Below are 17,910 nucleotides of genomic sequence, written 5' to 3'. Positions count from 1 at the left end.
TTTGATACAGCTTAGATTTGGAGTCGGTTGATCGGTACATATATTTCTCTGTACCCGTTCTTCGTGGGCTTTAATGGATCAAAAGGCCCAATAAATTAGCTACTGGGCTTATTAGATGTACAGTAGTAGAAAAAAAAACAAATTAAAAAAAAACCCAGGTCGCGAGGAGTTTGAATCACACGATATACGAAGCTGCTTCATTGGTCAGTCCATTCAAATACCAACCGTCAGATCACACATCGCCGTTATACATCAAACGGTTCAGATCTAATATATGCAGTCAAAGGGACCTACATCAATTACATCGATGCCCCCCACCTCCAACGCTCCACCTCCTGCAAAAGACTAGAGTACCTGACAAACAGAATAGTGGTAGTTTCGTAAAAACGAATCTTTCAACAAAGATCAGCTGAAAGCGATAGTGTGAAGAAGAAGAAGAAGAAAGAGGTTTTTGATAATGGCGAACGTTGTAGCTCGAGACGTAGATGAGGAACTCTCTCTGTTCCTGGAGATGCGAAGGCGCGAGAAGGTTCAAGGCGTTTTTTCTCTCTCAGAGCCTGGTTAGTTATCGGATTGATCTCTGAGCTCACGGAACTTGAATCTAAGAATCGGAATAGGAAGATTGTGATGAACCTCTGCTTAGTTTGATTCGATTGTATATTTGAAGTAGCTCGTTGTTTCCGTAACCGTAGTGTTGTTAGCTCAGCTCTTGAATCTCGTTAGTTGTTCATGTGGTGACTGGATCTACGAGAAGCCTGGTGGATCTCTAGTATTGCTGAATCTCTGCTTAGTTGATACGGTTATGCATTTGAAATCGTTCGCGTTTACATTATCTTCGTGCTTTTGAATTTCAGTTAGCTGTTCATGGTGATTGCTTGACCTCTAGTATTGATCAGTTAGCTAAGTTTGCTGTCAAGATCCTGAATGTATTTATCGTATTGTTGGATTTTTTTTCGCAGGAACAAACAGTGTTGAGGAGACTACCACAGAGAGTTTAGAGTCAACAACAACGAGATATGTTCATCTGCGTAGGAGCGGTATTGAGAAGTTCTTGGACTCTGAGAACAACAAATCAGATTATGAGTGGTACTTCTTTTGAGATGATATCTGTGTTGTTATCTCTCGTATTAGTGTTTGATTCTGAACATTAGCTTGCTTCTAAGAATCCAGGTCTCATCTTGTTGATGTTTGATAGAATGTAGATGCCTCAATGGGGTTAGATTCAACTACCTTTTTGTTGAAGACATGAACGTTTAGAGATGATAATTTCTCAGGTTACTTGCGGCTCCAGAGACAGGAGGTGAGGAAGAAGCGCAAGAGAACTCTATGGTTAAACTCAAGCAGCCTAAAGCAGCTAGGTCCACTGTTCTAACACCACGGGTGAGAGAACCCATTACAAAACTTCCAAGTGATACTTTCCTAGTACCCATCTTCCTAGATATGGCTTTAAACGGAAAATAAGATTCTTTTATGTGTTCTGCTCTTCAAAGTTGTTGCCAGTAACAACTTGTCCTAGTCTTTAGTGATATGGTTCACTTCATTGTGGAGTTGTGGTACATGTTTATAGAAATACTGATCATACCCCATGTTATATACATACCTTACTTAATGATTACTTGTGCTGATTCATGTTAAGTTTTTGTTTTGAAGGTTGAAAACATAATGCAAGAACCTGTGACGTTGAACGTTAAGGCTTTCAAGAAAATCACAAGGTTGGATTCTTCAACAGCTGTTAGCAAACAATCCAACACCATTGCAGATTCAAAAACAAAAAGCAAGCCTTCAAGACAAACCACACCAACTCCACGAACCACAGTATCTTCCACAAGACCAACCAACTCTGCTTGTAGAACCTCTTCAATCAAATCAAATCCACGAGCATCCCGTTCATCCTCTGTGGGGAAGTCAGTTCCTACTGCTGCTAAGTCTACGTCTTTAACAATCCGTGAAATACCGGCTAGACCCGTCTCAGCTTCCAGGGGCAGAGGATACAGTTCTGGTGGCAGATCAACGGGAAGGTCGTCCAAGATTAGTGATGATGTGAATCCTGTTTTGATGGGGACTCAAATGGTGGAAAGAGTGGTGAACATGAGGAAACTGCCACCTCCAAAACATGATGACAACAACATGAACTCGGGATTCGGGAGAACTCTCTCTAGGTCGTCTCTTGATATGGCCATGAGGCACATGGTACGCTTCCTCCTGGTTCCTTTAACAATTGAAGCTACTCAGTTAGCTTTTCTTAGTTTTCTTCCTTAAAACTTCTTACAAACTGTAAGCTTCTTCTGTTCAGAACATAAAGCGTAGCGTTTCGGGGGTAACAAGCAATGCCACAAACTCAATGGACAAGAAGGAGTCATCGCCATCCTCTTACTGCCCTAATATGCCAGCATTCTAGTTAATGAAATTCTCTGTTGATTTTGTAGCAACAATCTTGTGGAAACTACCTTATTCTTAGCATATAGACGTTACATATCATATTCTGAACTTAATTTTATTTGAGAATCGTTCCTCGGAATCATTGGCTGATTACAAGTTTGGTTACTTGTGATATACGTAATTATTCATCATTGTAACCCGTCTTCTCGAAAGGAACAAAAAAAAAAGTGGTAATCCAGCAAGTTAGTGGTACACACATCTTCTGCATGTTACACAAGATTTTGAAAATCTAATCATTTCATATTATACTATAGGGAGAGTCTTTTCGTCCAAAGGACATGTGTAACAAGAGCATATAACAAGGTAATGATTTAGTAATGTAATGAACTCATGCCGTGTTTAACAAGGGAAACAATAACCATCCTCTGACCAATGATCCAAGTGTCTCATCAAGAGCAATAGACTCCACGTGAGAGTTTCAGAGTTGTTCAACAAGAACTGCTCAGCTCACTTCTTCATGATCTGGCTTTCACCAGCAAAATCCTTCGGACCAAGAGAGATCTTAGCCGTTGACACTCTCTTCACCACCAATCCCAACGCTTGCTTGGTGATTCTCTCCAACTCCCTAGACACACCTCAAGGACACACCATCCTCAACCCGTTTCTTTCTCTAGGCTTTAACCTCGTCGCCGTAACGCTAGACATCCCGTTCCTCGTCGAAAACACACCCGCAGAACCTTGGCTGATGAAACTAAAGAGCGGTGACGTGGACCCAGGCTCCATCTCTTTGTTCATGAACCTCTCTGACCTAACGAGACTCGCGGTGCTCTACAAGTACGGAGGTTTCTAACTAGACACAGACATCATCTCCCTCAACGACATGACGCGGCTGAGAAACGGTATCGGAGTACAGACTTTGGATCAAGAAACCAAGAAATGGAAAACGCTAAACAACGCGGTGATGGTATTTGACCCTTACCATCCACTTATGAGAGAGTTCTTGCACGAGTACGCCGCAACATTTAATGGAAACAAATGGGGATACAATAGTCCTTGTCTAGTCACTAAATTTATCAAGAGGTTAGGACACAAAGCTGAGTTCAATCTCACGATCTTTCCGCCGGATGCTTTTCTATCCAGTGAATTGGCTTGACATCCCTAGGCTTTTCAAGAAACCAAGAACCTTAGGAGAAGTAGAATAGGTGGAGAAGACGGTTCAAGAGATGAGCAAAGGGAGTTACATGGTGCATCTGTGGAATAAAGTCACGAGAAATATTGAGATTGAAGAAGGAAGCGTGATGCATAAACTCATCTCCACACACTGCACAGTCTGTGGAAACATCATAAACTCTCACGCTTGAGTTCCAAGAAGAGACAAAGATTCATTCATATGTTTATAGATTCTCGTTTTATTACAGTGTTTACACTTTTGCTTTAGTTTTTTTATTGATAATCTAAATCAGTTTCCTCTAAACGACAACTCGAACGTTGACTTAATCACATACAAGTCGAAAGTGAAAATGTTTAGATAAGAGGTGGCAAAAGTGGAAAGGATAGGCTTTCCGTTATCTAATGTTGCTAGAGACAATTAGTTTTGTTGATCTGGGTACTTAGTTGGGCTATTGGACTTATTTAGGCCCAAATATATTGGGTTGAAGGCTTATTTACATGATATGTTCTTGTTCGACCAAGGTTTAGCTCTTATATACCATTTGGGAGGATCCAAAGTGAGAAAGAAAACACAAAAGCTACCATGTTAAACGATGCCTGATAAGGTTTGGACATAAAATAGTAAACAAACTTTGAATTATATTATATTTTACGTTATTTTGAAAATTTTGATGGAAGTATGTTCTTCTTTTTGCTTACCCTGTTGTAGAATGCTATCAAATATTTCTCTTTTACAATTACCTTCTTTAAAATACATCTTGCTATGCATCCATGTTAACAAGAATCTATGTTTACAAAATAGTCCATCTTTCACTAATGGAAGTCTCTATTAAAACAAAGAAAAAAACATCTGTAACAAAGTTCACATGGCCAAAATCAGAACAAATTGAAAGACGATTCACATCTCGCCACATTAGTTAGGAGTCGTGACTATTTGACCCACTCAGTGGCCAGCGTTACTTCAACCCTTCGTAGCGAGTCCCGGCTGCACTTCTCAAACGCAAATCACTCACATTCACATTGTGGTGCTGCATTCATATCTTTCTTTTGTTCTTTCCACAAAAAATGATTATTCGCTACTAGACTAAACATTTTCCCAAGGCGCATTACTTTTTTTCTACATACCAATTTAAAACAAAAGGTCAAACTGAGAGTACAGAATGAGAATACTAGTAAATATTATATAGTTTCTTTTCATCCAAAGTACATGTGAAACCAGAGCGTATGATATGGGTAAAGATTGAGTAATGATATGAACACATGTCATATTTAATAAGAGAGACAGGAACGGTCCTCTGATCCATTCCTTCAAACTTCAAAGTGTCTGAATAGAGAGAAAGAGTGATAAGTCAATAATGGCACGTGACTCAGATGAAGAAGCCACGTGCGGTCCTCCCCACACCCATGTGCTCCCATAAAGAAATGACCGGCTCCGTCGCTCCAACATGTCCATTGCTCTATGTCCCTATTTATTTCCCAATTAAGTAAACTTGCAAAAAATAAATATCCTTTTCCACTAGATCTGTTTTATAAATGCCACATTCCGGTATTTATGCATGTTTTCTTACATTTATAACATTTAGTTTATTACATACTAATTAGTATAAAAACGTTAGAGAAATCTATTTTCTAAAGACAAATTCATTAAATAATTCGAATTAGCTACGGCAACAATGAATATATGATAATAAGAATTATTATGTGTTTCCGGAAAAAAAAAGCAGAGAAGTCAATACATTTTTAGCCTATTGTTTTAACAATACCAAATTAACAAATCACACACTACTATATTATCGACCTAATTAACGAGTGAAAAATACAACACCCAAAACAAACTAAGAGCTTAACACGCATTCAAAGGGGATGTGTAATAAGTACACTATTTTGGTGACTTTTTTACTCCCACACGTATACAAACACAAAACACGAAAATAAGAACAAATAATTTTTAATAAACTCCACAAAAGCATTAGATCTCTCAAAGGCGGTGGTGTAAAGCGGAGACCGGGGCATGAGCCACGCCAGCTGGAACCGGTGATTTACATTGGTAACACTTAGCAAAGAGACCAAAAGTGTCGACTTGACGAACAAAGTTGGTTACACTCGCCCATCCACCAAACCCGAACCCGACTATTAGAACCCAAATTACCACGAAAGCGTTCAACACGTACATCGCCGTCCAGCTTGGCATGAAGAACGGTGGCTTCTCCGCCGCATTCTACAAGAAAAGTCCAAAAGATTAATTAAGAAAAATCAAGAACTATTGAAGAGAGATAATAAGTGACTGTATGTGTTTGTCGTATGGTAATGGACAAAAGCCCAAAGCTGTGTTGACCCATGAATGAGAAAGAGAGAGGGAGGTATGGTTATGAACTTATGATTTGTCATACTCAGACATTCACTTTTCGATTAATGTTAGGCAGACAGTCCCTATTGTACAGCTCCTGACTCTTACCTATTTTCTTCTCTCCCTTATTTTCCTCATACACTATCCCTTTTCTAACTTCTTTTTTTCTTTTTTCTTTTCTATTGTTAGTACTATAATATACACGAGTTTGAAACAGAGGAAAAGAAATTCATGGTCAATTACTAATTCTAACCTAACCAGAAAACATGACATGATTTTTTTTCTTTTTAAAAAGCATAATAAAAAAAATAAGAGCTTTGAAACCAACTCAAATAAATATTTGGAGGGGACGCAAGTAAGGAATGTGGGTGATGATCCCATCCTCCGTAAGATACGGAACACTGACCCCAATCTATCCTTTGGAATAAGACCTTTATACCCTCCAGTGTCAATAATGTATTCACAACCCTACCCATAACTAGAGAATTATTCAATAATCCCACATCTTTAGGAGAATTATACTCCCTCTGTTCTAATTTAAATGACGCTTTACAACTTTTCACACATATTTAGGCAGCTAACCAAATACCTATTCTAACCTTTTTATATATGAACTAACTCTAAATCATTATTACGACAACTCACAAGTATAAGGGTAAAACAAGTCACTTTATGTTAGCTTTTGCTTTGGTTTTTGGAAACGACAAGTAAATGGAGACAAAACAAAAATTGTAAAACGTCAGTTAAAACAGAACGGAGGGAGTAATGATTATAGGTAATTAACATCTTTGATCAAAAAAAAAAAGGTAATTAACATCTGTAAATCTGAACCATTGTTTTCAATCAAGCTACGATAGTGTTTTGCGTATGCATGCTATAATGTCTTAATCATGTCTAGCGCAAAATATAAACCATTTGTAGTCTCGATATTTAAATATGAGTTTTATTGCAATAGTTAAAGAGAGGGGGTTTGTAAAAGCAAACCTGACGAGCGGAGGCAGATCGGTAAGTGAGCATGTGAGCGAGGGCAGGGATGATATAGACGGTGAAGCTAACCAGAAGAGCACCAACCGCTGAATTGATTGGACCGAAGAACGGGAATATAATAGCTAAAAACCATATCGGTATAACCACAGGCAATCTAGCTAAAGCCCTCAAGAAAATGCTCTTTGTATCATGCATCCCTATCACTTTCTCCCAAACAAAGTAGAGCGGGGTACACGCGAATCCAAACGTTATAAACTGCATCAACACATTGCATGAAGCTTCATTATTAACCTTATGGTAAAAATAATAAATGTTTATATAATACTTAAGGTTTATTATAATTTACTTGGTGAATGAGCATGAGGATAACGGCGGCGTCACGCCACCCATTCTTGGGGAGAAGAGAGAAAGCGTTGGAGTGGTTGAGAAGTGCGTCTCCGAAGGCCCAGTAAACGGCGGAAGCTGACGGAATCGTTAATGTGAAAACGTATAATGTCGCCATCAAGTAAATGTACTTAAACTTTTGTGGTTTCCACATTGCATGCATTATCTCACTGCATAATTAAACTTAACTGTTAATCCCAATAATTAATCATATATGTTCAGATAAGCATAAGGGTGTATTTTACTTTTTTTTAGACGAGAAGTACATGTGTGCAATTCTCAAAATGTGAATGACAACACAAAAACAGTTCTCTTGCCCAAGTGTATGAACTACTACTGTCCACTTTTCCATTCAAACACTAATACTAGAAGTGGCTTGGGTGGCATTCAACAGTTTAGGGATAAGAATATTAATTATTATTTTAGTTTTATAGACTCTTATTATTTATTAAAGGCTATACATGTTTTGTAACATTTTATAACTACTACTTTAAGGATAGAAAAATAATTAACGATAATCATCATGATATTACACCTTATTTGCCGGCAAAAGCTGCAATAGAAGCGGCGAAAAACGACACAGCACCCAGAATTTAATACTGAAATTTATCATATACTTTTACCGCCATTTGAGCTTTAACTTAAATAGTATTCAACTATATCTGACAGAATTTAATAAAAAAATTATTACCCTATCAAATATAGATGGAAATAGTAAATTAATAAGAAAAAACTTACACAGTAACCGCGTGACCACCAAAGGTATACAAGATATTGGTAGCTCCGGTAAAATAAAGCACTAGCTTCGTTGGACCTGTGTGCTTCACACCTTCCGTCTAAGAGTTAAAAATTAACAAGAAACAAAAAAAAAAACAAATCTTAAATAGTGATTTGATCTTGTTAAAAAAAGCAGTGATTTCATCAAGAGAATATCAAAACATTTCTATAATTGCCTGGTTATAGAAGCAAAAATAAATACAAATTTGGGTCTAGATGCATGGAATAATCGAATTATTTATCCCCTAATCTTAAAAGAGAAATTCGAATATTATTTATTTTTTAATCAACGGCATATACTGTCACCTCATTGCAAAGCATAAAAATATGAAAACGACTGTATTTATCTGTGTTTTAATATTTTGTAAAAATCTATATATATTTAATATAATACCTGGCCGTGGATAATGGAGGCGATGGCCAAGTACCAGGCCGTGTAGGTGGTCATACCCAAGCCGAGGAATGACCAGATTCGGTAATTATGGAACGAAGGTATGAACACAGTGGTTGCACAACACGCGCCGAATATGTAAGTCCATGTCCTCTTGTCCAAGTGATCGTTTATGTAATAAATGTTACTGTAACCAATCAATCATCATTTTATATTAATCATCCATTAATAATTAAAAAGAGAGAGAGAGAGCGAGATCATTAAAAGTGAGATTAAAGAGACCTGGCACAAGCAATGAGTTGGATTACAGATCCAAACAAGAGGAAAGTGCAGTTAAATGCAAGTCCTACTGCTTTCCAGTATGTGCCAAGTAACCCATCAAGTACTTCAAACCACTGTTATTAAAATGATTTAGTGAGCGTTAATTACAATTAGTGAGTGATTAGTAATGATAATTATATACCTGAATAACGTGGTTTTTGAAGTTTTTGCCTTCTTTCTCCTTACGAGCTCGATACTCAACGTAGAGAACACTGATGAGATAAGCAGTCCAGCTTCCAAGTAGTCCATAGAAGATCTGGAGTACTATTCCTGATAACATTCCTAGTTGACTGAACGAGTACGGTAGTGTCAGAAGCACTTGGGCCACCTGAAAAGGTAACAAAGCAAGATCTTTTGAGGATTCTTGAAATCAAGATTTTCTTGTTTTTAAAAATATTTCAGAAAAAAATATTTTCTTGTTTTTTTTTCCTCAATTTTTGAGGGTTCTTGAAGCACGTACCTGGTTAGATGCGCAGCTGAACCAAGCGTCCCAGACGGAGCCACCGTGCCAGAGGAAGTTGCTTAGTGCAGAACCGGTGGATGGGTCGTATTCGTCGGTTTTTCCGGTGTGGTTTCCGTTGGTCTGATCTCCTTCGTTGTCATTTCCGCTAGCTACTATTGCTTCTTCTCCCGCCGACATTTTTTGCTTTCTTTATGTTTTGCCTTTAGTAGATCTGAGAGTAAAATATGACGCTTGTTTAGGTCACTCAACACTTTACAGAGAGAAGAAGAATCAAAAACTAAGTGAACAAGGAACAGAGACAAGAAAGAGAGAGATATATACGACTTGGTAGATGATTCAGGTGTGATTAAAGCAGAGGACACGGTTACGAGGATAAGTTAAAGCAGAGTGTAAAAAATATTATTCTTTGTTCACGTTTTCTCTTCTTTAGAGGAAAAAAAACAGAGAAAAATAAAGAGTTACTTACATTAGAGAAGAGAAGAAGGTGAGAACGAATCAGAAGCAAACAAAGACCAAAACTGATTATGTTCTTTAGTTACACTTGTTCTTCTTTTTCTCTTTCAATGAGGAATTGCTACTCTCTCTCTCTGTCTTTGGCAGAGAAGAAAACGCAGAAGATGGCAGAGAAGAGAGAGAGAGAGTTCTTTTGATCAGAGCAAAAGAAGGAATGAAAGCTAAAATAACTTATAAGATAGCTTCGAACTTCACCCCCTCTCCTTTTTATATACCCACAAATCTCTTCTCTTTTTTTTATATATTTATTTTTAATAAAAACATAAATAGATTACACAGCTGCTGTCCAATACACCCTTTCTCTCTCTTCAAAAATACTCAGCCTTCTCTCATCAATCCTCCATTGTTGAAGCTTGCTCTCCGACTCCGGTTGCTCTCTCAGAGCCGGAGTCGGGTTTAGTTTCTTTGAATCATCCTTTTTGGTTTCAATCGGTTTAGATCTTCATGTCTTGTTCTCGTTTTCCTCTTTGGTTGGATTTCAGATCTAGATCTTATCTTTACCGGGGGATGAGAGCTTGCATGTCGTTCTTTGTGTGTGATATTGATCGATCTAGTTGAAGTGAGTTGGGTTCTGTTTCCCTTCTTTTTGGTCGCATTATGAACCTGTTTTTGGGTTAAATGATTTGCATGTTGGCTTTGAACTCTCTTTGGCTCATTTTGGGTCTCGATCTTCGTCCTTCTTGATCTCTCGAGAATGGCTGAACCCATTTATGAGTTGTCTCGCTCCTTGTCATTTACCAAAAGATTTGATCGAGTTCTTATCTCTCGTCTTGCTTCATCTCGACGTCTCGTGACGTTCTATCTCCGTCAACGCATTCCCGGTTGTAGACTTAAGAACTGAAATTGTTCTGTCTCCTGGATCTTGAAAGCTTGAAGCACTGGTCTCTTAATCGCATGGATTATTCTCTATAGGAGGAGTCACAAGCCGGAGGTTTTAGCTTTGGATAGCATCCTCGCCTTGTCTCGTTCAAAGGGGTTCATTTGAAGTCATCGTGCTTTATTGTTCACTGTTTTGTAAAGGTTCTTTTGTTTGGTTCCTCACTTCTTCTATTTTAGATCGGTTAGTATTAAGGATGATTCATGTTCTTATCTTTAATTCCCATGTTTGGGCTTAGCTTCTCCGTTGTTGGAGCCTTGGACTCTGGAGGTTTTTTATAAACCTGCCGGCAAATGTAACCTAAACTGTACTCCACCCCTGTAATCTCTGTTGGTTAATATAATTAGTGTTTAAAAAAAGATTACACAGCTGCTGTAAAATCATACCATTAACTTTTTTAGGTAACGGTAGCATCTAACTTTTTTACGTTTTCGCATTAGTATGTAGTGTGACTATTGACATCCAGGATTTCCGGGTTCTATTAAAAAAATACATAAATCGTATATAATCAAAAGGGTATACATCTTTTCCATCTACCAAATCATTAGTTGTACTTGTATGACTCACAAAATATTCATTGATTCAAATTAAATTAAGACATGATTGACAAAAAAAAATGTTACACAAACACATCAAAGTTGGCGATTTATTGAATTAGCATCTAGAGTTAGAGATTTATTTTTTCAACAGCTATATACGGTTAGATATCTTTAAATATACAACTTCCTCTATTTCATAACATAAGTTACTTTATAAATATTTTTGTTTCAAAATATAAATTATTTATGATACATGTGTTATTTCAAGAAAAATGGGATATTTATAGTTTTTTCATATACATGTGTTATTTCAAGAAAAAATTGGATATTTTATCCTGATGTCAAAGGTAAGGTTGACACTAATGGTCTAAACTAAAGAGTTTTACAGAAAATTTTATATTATAAACATCTCGTCTGTTAATTGACTGTATTATGATACCTTTTTAAAAAAATGAAAATTATAATATTGATGTGCAATGCATGAATCTGCAGTTATTATCAATATTAATATGGCAATCTTAGCAATCTTTGGTTCTACGTTTTGTAAGTAACTTGCTTGCGCAGCTGCTAAAAAGGTCTAAACCCCGTGATCCCTCTCAGAGTTCTCACACTGAAATGTTGGATAGTTTAAATATTGTATAACATGTTCCCACTCTTAAGCAACGGTTTAATTATTTGTAGACAACGAAACTTGACTATTTTTTGAAACTTTATAAATTTAACCAACTTGCATAATATCATAAACAAATATACATGACTGCAAAGAACCTATTACCTATGTGTGTATAGAGAGTGTATTTATGTAAAGGCGGCAATGTTGCAGGTTTTCTTTAATTTGGTGCAGAAACTGCAGATTTTACCCAACGAGTTTCTTGTTTTTCCTTCTGTTTCACGCAATATTAATATAGTAAACCTGTAATTCATCACCACATTTGAGAAAAAGCATATTTGTAAATTATTTGACGATTACATATAGTAAGGTTTCAAAATTAAATTAAATGATAATGAATATATTATTCCTTTCCTATATATTTTCTAAACGGATTCCACTAAAGAAGTTGACAACATACTATATTTACATTATTCTCATACTTTTATACAGTACTGTTTTTATATTATGTTGTAACTTCTAGACTACATATTTTATTGAGTTATATTTGATATGAAATCTAGACATAACATATGCATAGACTAGTGACATTAACATCTACCACCTACATAATGTAATTTTTCATCATATTACTCATAACACTAAAAAGGTAAAACCAACATAAAATTATATTTGTCCAACAATAATACCGGAGGTATATGACATATTCTTCGATTTACACATATGTGAATGTTTTGGACCAGACTCTTTCCCATTTATATATTTTTTTCTCTATGTTATTATGGATCAAACTCTTTTCCACTACAAACGATTTGTTCTTTAAGTTCGAATTTCCATTGCTTGAGGAACGATATATATACTTTAACTATACTATCAAAGACTAGTCGTTGCTCAAAGAAAAGAAGACTAATTTTAAGCCAGGAAGGAGATAATTATTTGCACACTCGAGATAGAATTACAAATAGGTGTATCAGGTCTGGTAATAGTTAGATATCGAAAGTGCTAAGTCTGAAACCGAAGAGCTCTTGTCATCCTTAGACTGGGAGCCGAAACAATTAAGGCTGTGAAACACATACGACTATGAATATGAGCCAAGAAACTCCATAGTTGAGACAAACCGGAAACGGACCTTCCACGAACTTTCACGCTTGAGGCTTTACAAAAGAAACATGCGTACAATGAATAGTAAACATGATGCTTTACAAAGCCGCCGCCGTTTCATCATTTATAAATAGTATGCTTTTTTACTATCGGACGATTCTGCCATAGATCCCCTTATCGGCTAGTGGGTCCATTTCCTTTTCGACAATTTGCCATAAGGACAATTTGTAACAAAATTTTATAAATTTTCGCGTTGTAATAAAATCATGTCACAGGTTTGGTAAGCCCTTGTAAACGCACTCTATCATATCATACATTTTTTTCTATATATGTTCTATGTACATATGAAGTTGTCATAAATAAATAGTTTATTAGGAGAATCGGCGTCTGTTCTCTACTTGATCAAACTCAGATAGAAAGAAATGCTTTTAAGAGAATCGGTTCTTCTCTTCTACACTTGATATGGGTAGATGACAAAAAATAAATAAATAAAATAAATAAATAGGTTCTTTTATTAGATTACAAAAACGTGTCACTGTGTTTTATAAATAGTCCATGAGACCTGCATTTAAAAAATATAATATTCTATTTTGAACCGGTTAATATTAATCTTTTTGACAATGTAGCTATCAAATCGATTGGGTCCATTACTCATGTAGTAGACATATCTCCGGAATCTTTGCTCCTGTTTAATTATATAAAATCCTTAAATTTTTGTTAGTGAGGTCTCTTTATAAAAAAAAAAAAAATCGAATATTATTAAATAATTAGTTTTTGATGGATCAACACCATAATCGTATCTTTGTACACATGGAGAAGACTGCATTCGTAATAAAAGACCAACTGGTGGAGCCACATCGCCACCAACACTATAATTATTTCTAATATCTACGAATTAATTGACTAAAATATATACTCACTATGTTTCATATTAGATATATTTTTACATTTTTCATACTTATTAAATATGGTTAAATATTCAGTTTTACTCTTATTTAACTATACATTTATTATTTTAATTATATAGGGGTAAAGAAATACAATAATTAAAAATTGCATTAAATCGACACTTTTTTTATAACAAAAGTTATATCCCTGGACATCTATCTGAGTAGTTTTAAACACATCTAACTATAATCCATTTTTTCTGAAAGAACTATAATCCAATATTTTTGGGTTTCATAATTTTTATATAATAGTTAGACTTTTATGAATATTATTATAGTCAAATATATATACTCCTTGTATTAAGTAATGTTTCAGGGTAAAATTGAGAAAATTAGATGATATTATGCATGTGTTTAGATAAATGATAAATGATGTTTTGTTTTTTTCTTTTAAAAAAAGTAAGCATATAAAAACATAAAACATCACTTATTCTGATATAAAAAGAGTATCAAACACATCTTCGATTAGTATTTTGTAAAACTATCCGAGTGTTTTCTTCCACAAGATCCTTCTTTCTATAATGGACCATGGTTATTGGTTAACGTCAAAATACCATATGTTTTTTTGTGAGTGGAACGGAACGATAATGATGTTACGAATTATAGTTACACTACTTTCTGTGATCAATAACTCGACCGTAAATTTGCATTACGAACGTTACTCCCCGTTTTGCATATTACCAAACAAGCCTTTATCTCGCTCTTAGGCAAAACTTACATTTGGACGAATAATGGAAAAACGAGTGGTGGAAAAATTAAATACAGACACAAGTTTTATGAAACTTGCCAACTAGAGACCAATAAAGACGTCCGGGTCACTGAGTTCACAAATTTTGTGTTAACCACTGATGTGTTTTTACCATTCTATCATCGAATGTTTCAGTTAATTTCTTTGTTTTATTAAGGCGAGTCTATATAGTCATGTAATACACTTTCTTTCGCAAAATTGTTCAAAGAAAATGATAATCAAACTAGTACTTTGTGCTTATACATAACTTTTTAAATGATAACAGAATAATTTTGTTCGGTGTGATGAATTAAAGAAGAAATTTGTAATACTAGTAAATAATTACGCAAGATGTTAAGAAAATGAGAGGAAAAAAGATAGGGAAGAGTGGAGAAGTAATGATGAGAAGAAGGATATGGAGAGCAGAGATTGGTCTTTCCAACGGGGATCAAGTTTTGGACCTTGTTCCCTTCTGTTCCCTTCACTTGGCCCTACATTTTTTCTGCGGCCTTTCCATTATTCATCTTTTTAAAAATGTCAACTATTTTTTACTTATGATTCCATGTGCTTAACTTACGAACCTTTTCTTTGTTTCTTTTTAAAAGTGATTTAATCGAATTTTCCTCCATTTTTAGGCTTATCCCACTAAAAAATGTTGTGAATGGACTCTACTGTTATTGATAAATAAAAAAATCAAAGATGTGTATTACTAGTAGATATATAGTGTATTACTAGTAGATCTATAGTTTTTTGTTCCTTCGATGAATTTCTTACACTGGATAAAAAACACAAATGAATTTTTAACTGTTTCTAGCATAAGCGTTTTTTTAATCCAGTGCAACAAAAGAATACTTATGGCAACAACTAAAAATATTGGTAATTAGTGTAAGAATAATAAACGTGGGATTAACTAAGAAGAGCCAAATGGCTGTATGTTTTTTCTTTTATATCAGCGTCGTATCATTTATGTGCAATGGTATTTGATTGTAATACGAAATCTTTAGTGATTCCACTTCAGCAATATTGATTTTTTTTTTCCGATAACCATGGAGATCCAGTCACCGATGTCAATCGACTAATTCCACGAAATTCATAGCACTCCACATATTTTCACCATCTAAAACGGTCCGGATAGATAGCAGAGATTAAAACAAGATTTCACTGTATTAGATTTATTTTTCCTTAAGCGCCTTAGAACTACCGCCGGCAGCAGTTTTTTGAAGACTAGCAACTGTAATAGTCATATAGTTCTAATATTTTAGTTGAAAAATCAAGGGTTTTTCTTTAATGCAGAGAGTGTAAGAAACGTGGATAGTTTAAAAACATCTTTTTCATAGATTTCCTTTAGTAATTCAGACTAGTAGCTCTATGCCATTGGAAAATAAAATAGTTTGTCGACAAGGAAGAGTGCAAGGAAATTATTTGACTTTGGAAATTAATTTGTGTGCATGTGATTATCTAACACGGCACCAATATACAAACATCTTATCATTTTCTCTTGCTTTATGGATTACAGAATTGGCTTTTGAGTGGTTTTAATGATTTTTTTTTGTCAACAAAACCTTTGAATTTATAGTAGTCCCAGTACTGTGAGTAATGGGACTACAACATGATACATTTAAACTTACAATGATTTTCTAAAATCTCAAATGATGTTACTTTAATAGTCTTTGACCGATTATTAATCTCTAATTTATTTGACCAACGAATTCAGTAGCCCGACTGCATGCTTTAATATGTTATTAAGATGTCAATTAGATTAGATATATATATTTTCTTCCTTATATACCGTGATCAAGACCTTAATTTAAAATCTAGATAATTATGTAAAATAAAAAAACATTTCTTAGTAATAAGTAACAATAAATAAGAATGTAATGTTAAAAAAAAAAGAATGTAATGTTTTAATGATGTTAATCGATATAATTATTTATATGTATCATTTTTAATTACGTTTGATTGGTCATTAAAATATTGATGGCCAACTTGAATGTTTTTCTCAGATTAAAGATTTTTTTTTATTTTTGATGATATTTTTTAATAAAATTAGATTTTAATGTTTTAATTTATCTTGTTTTAGTTTATATTAGGTGTTAAACATTTTCATAAATTTTTGAAAAGTTCTTTGTATACTATATTCATTATACTAAAATAAATCTGAAAATAACTCAATATTCTATTTTAATTATATAACTAAAAATTATTTGATTAATATTTAATTAAATAATTATATTTTTAAAACTTTTTACTAAAACAATTTTTAGATAATAATACAATATATATAGATATTATCTTTTTTAATTATATTTTTTAGTTTTTGGATAACTCAATATTCTATTTTTAGTTATATAATTAATAATTTTATTTGATTAATATTTAGTTATATAATTTATGTTTTAAAATTTTCACTAAAATATTTTTTCAGATAACAATACAATATATATATAAATTATCTCTTTTTTTAAAATTATATTTTCAGATTTTGGATAATTTTTACTATTATTAATTTGAATCAATTATCTAATCAAATAAATTAAAATTTCATTTTATTTTTTAATTTATGTATACATTTTATTTATTGAGGGTATAGACGATATCAACTTCTCTAACTTTTAACGTGAGAGGTCGATTCCAAAAATTTACTTCGCAAATAATTGTATAGATAGATTTAACCGTTTAATTATTTTAATATATTATTTTAATTTACTTTCAAGAGCTATTTCCCAACTCTGAAATATTACATATATCATATTCAAAATAAAAAGTAATAATTGTCATGCTAATTTCTATTTGTAGAATTTAATATTGAATAATGTTCGTAACACCATTATTGATTTGTTAAGACAATCTACAAATAAGCAAAAGACAAAACTTTGTAAACTGATGTAAAACAAGTGGAACGAGAAAGTGAGTGATTCGCTAAATTCCTAGAAGATTTTTCAACGTGTACTTATAGTCAAAATCTATCAGGTGCGAAAATGACACCAGCATGACATCATCAGGCCAACCATATTATGGCTTCGAAAGTTTACGACCGCCTCGTTCCGCACTGCAGTTAACAGTAACAAAATTTTTTATATATACTATATATATCTATACATTTTTATAACTGTTAAAACCGTACCGCAATTAAACCGCTTGTCCCGCACCGCTCAAACCGCAGTTACCATTCGGAGTCTATATTTGTTTATTCATTGTGCAAACTATTCAATAGTCAAGAGTCAAGACTAGTAAAAGACTAAATACTGTGACAAAAAAAAAAGAGAGTAAAGACTAAATACAAGAATTCCCCGTTATTCGGCCATATATATCAAGCAAACAGCCAATTATAGTTTTTATTTGTTTAAGGGTTAACAAATAGTAATATCAGGCGTTTT

At 34.1% G+C, this 17,910-nt stretch overlaps 2 protein-coding genes and 1 pseudogene across 2 annotated transcripts; 2 read left to right on the top strand and 1 right to left on the bottom strand.

The window, feature by feature from the left end:
- LOC103865654 lies at positions 1 to 5,462 on the top strand. Its single transcript, XM_009143476.3, has 5 exons — positions 1 to 560; positions 960 to 1,086; positions 1,275 to 1,380; positions 1,651 to 2,190; positions 2,294 to 5,462. The coding sequence occupies exons 1-5, from the start codon at positions 458 to 460 to the stop codon at positions 2,396 to 2,398; spliced, it is 981 nt and encodes a 326-aa protein (XP_009141724.1). The 5' UTR covers positions 1 to 457; the 3' UTR covers positions 2,399 to 5,462.
- Positions 2,762 to 5,466, top strand: LOC103865998 (annotated as a pseudogene).
- LOC103865653 (auxin transporter protein 1) lies at positions 5,266 to 9,945 on the bottom strand. The gene is made up of 9 exons (XM_009143475.3): positions 9,686 to 9,945; positions 9,217 to 9,430; positions 8,899 to 9,084; positions 8,718 to 8,830; positions 8,439 to 8,622; positions 8,006 to 8,103; positions 7,230 to 7,437; positions 6,881 to 7,138; positions 5,266 to 5,767 (listed from the first exon to the last, which is right to left on the bottom strand). The coding sequence occupies exons 2-9, from the start codon at positions 9,394 to 9,396 to the stop codon at positions 5,528 to 5,530; spliced, it is 1,467 nt and encodes a 488-aa protein (XP_009141723.2). The 5' UTR covers positions 9,397 to 9,430; positions 9,686 to 9,945; the 3' UTR covers positions 5,266 to 5,527.
- Between the last annotated feature and the right edge of the window lie 7,965 nt (positions 9,946 to 17,910).

This window comes from Brassica rapa, chromosome A04 (genome assembly GCF_000309985.2).
Source record: "Brassica rapa cultivar Chiifu-401-42 chromosome A04, CAAS_Brap_v3.01, whole genome shotgun sequence".
NCBI lineage: Eukaryota > Viridiplantae > Streptophyta > Magnoliopsida > Brassicales > Brassicaceae > Brassica > Brassica rapa.
This window is presented reverse-complemented; position numbering and strand designations above follow the sequence as displayed.

What these genes read in the sequence shown, in the direction of transcription:
- LOC103865654 (XM_009143476.3), top strand. Translation starts at nt 458, where the DNA reads ATGGCGAACGTTGTAGCTCGAGACGTAGATGAGGAACTCTCTCTGTTC. An exon ending in TTTTTCTCTCTCAGAGCCTG is followed by an intron (nt 561 to 959) that starts GTTAGTTATCGG and finishes TTTTTTTCGCAG; the next exon opens with GAACAAACAGTGTTGAGGAG. An exon ending in CCACTGTTCTAACACCACGG is followed by an intron (nt 1,381 to 1,650) that starts GTGAGAGAACCC and finishes TTTGTTTTGAAG; the next exon opens with GTTGAAAACATAATGCAAGA.
- LOC103865653 (XM_009143475.3), bottom strand. Translation starts at nt 9,396, where the DNA reads ATGTCGGCGGGAGAAGAAGCAATAGTAGCTAGCGGAAATGACAACGAA. An exon ending in CAACTCATTGCTTGTGCCAG is followed by an intron (nt 8,623 to 8,717) that starts GTCTCTTTAATC and finishes GATTGGTTACAG; the next exon opens with TAACATTTATTACATAAACG. An exon ending in TCCTCATGCTCATTCACCAA is followed by an intron (nt 7,139 to 7,229) that starts GTAAATTATAAT and finishes GTGTTGATGCAG; the next exon opens with TTTATAACGTTTGGATTCGC.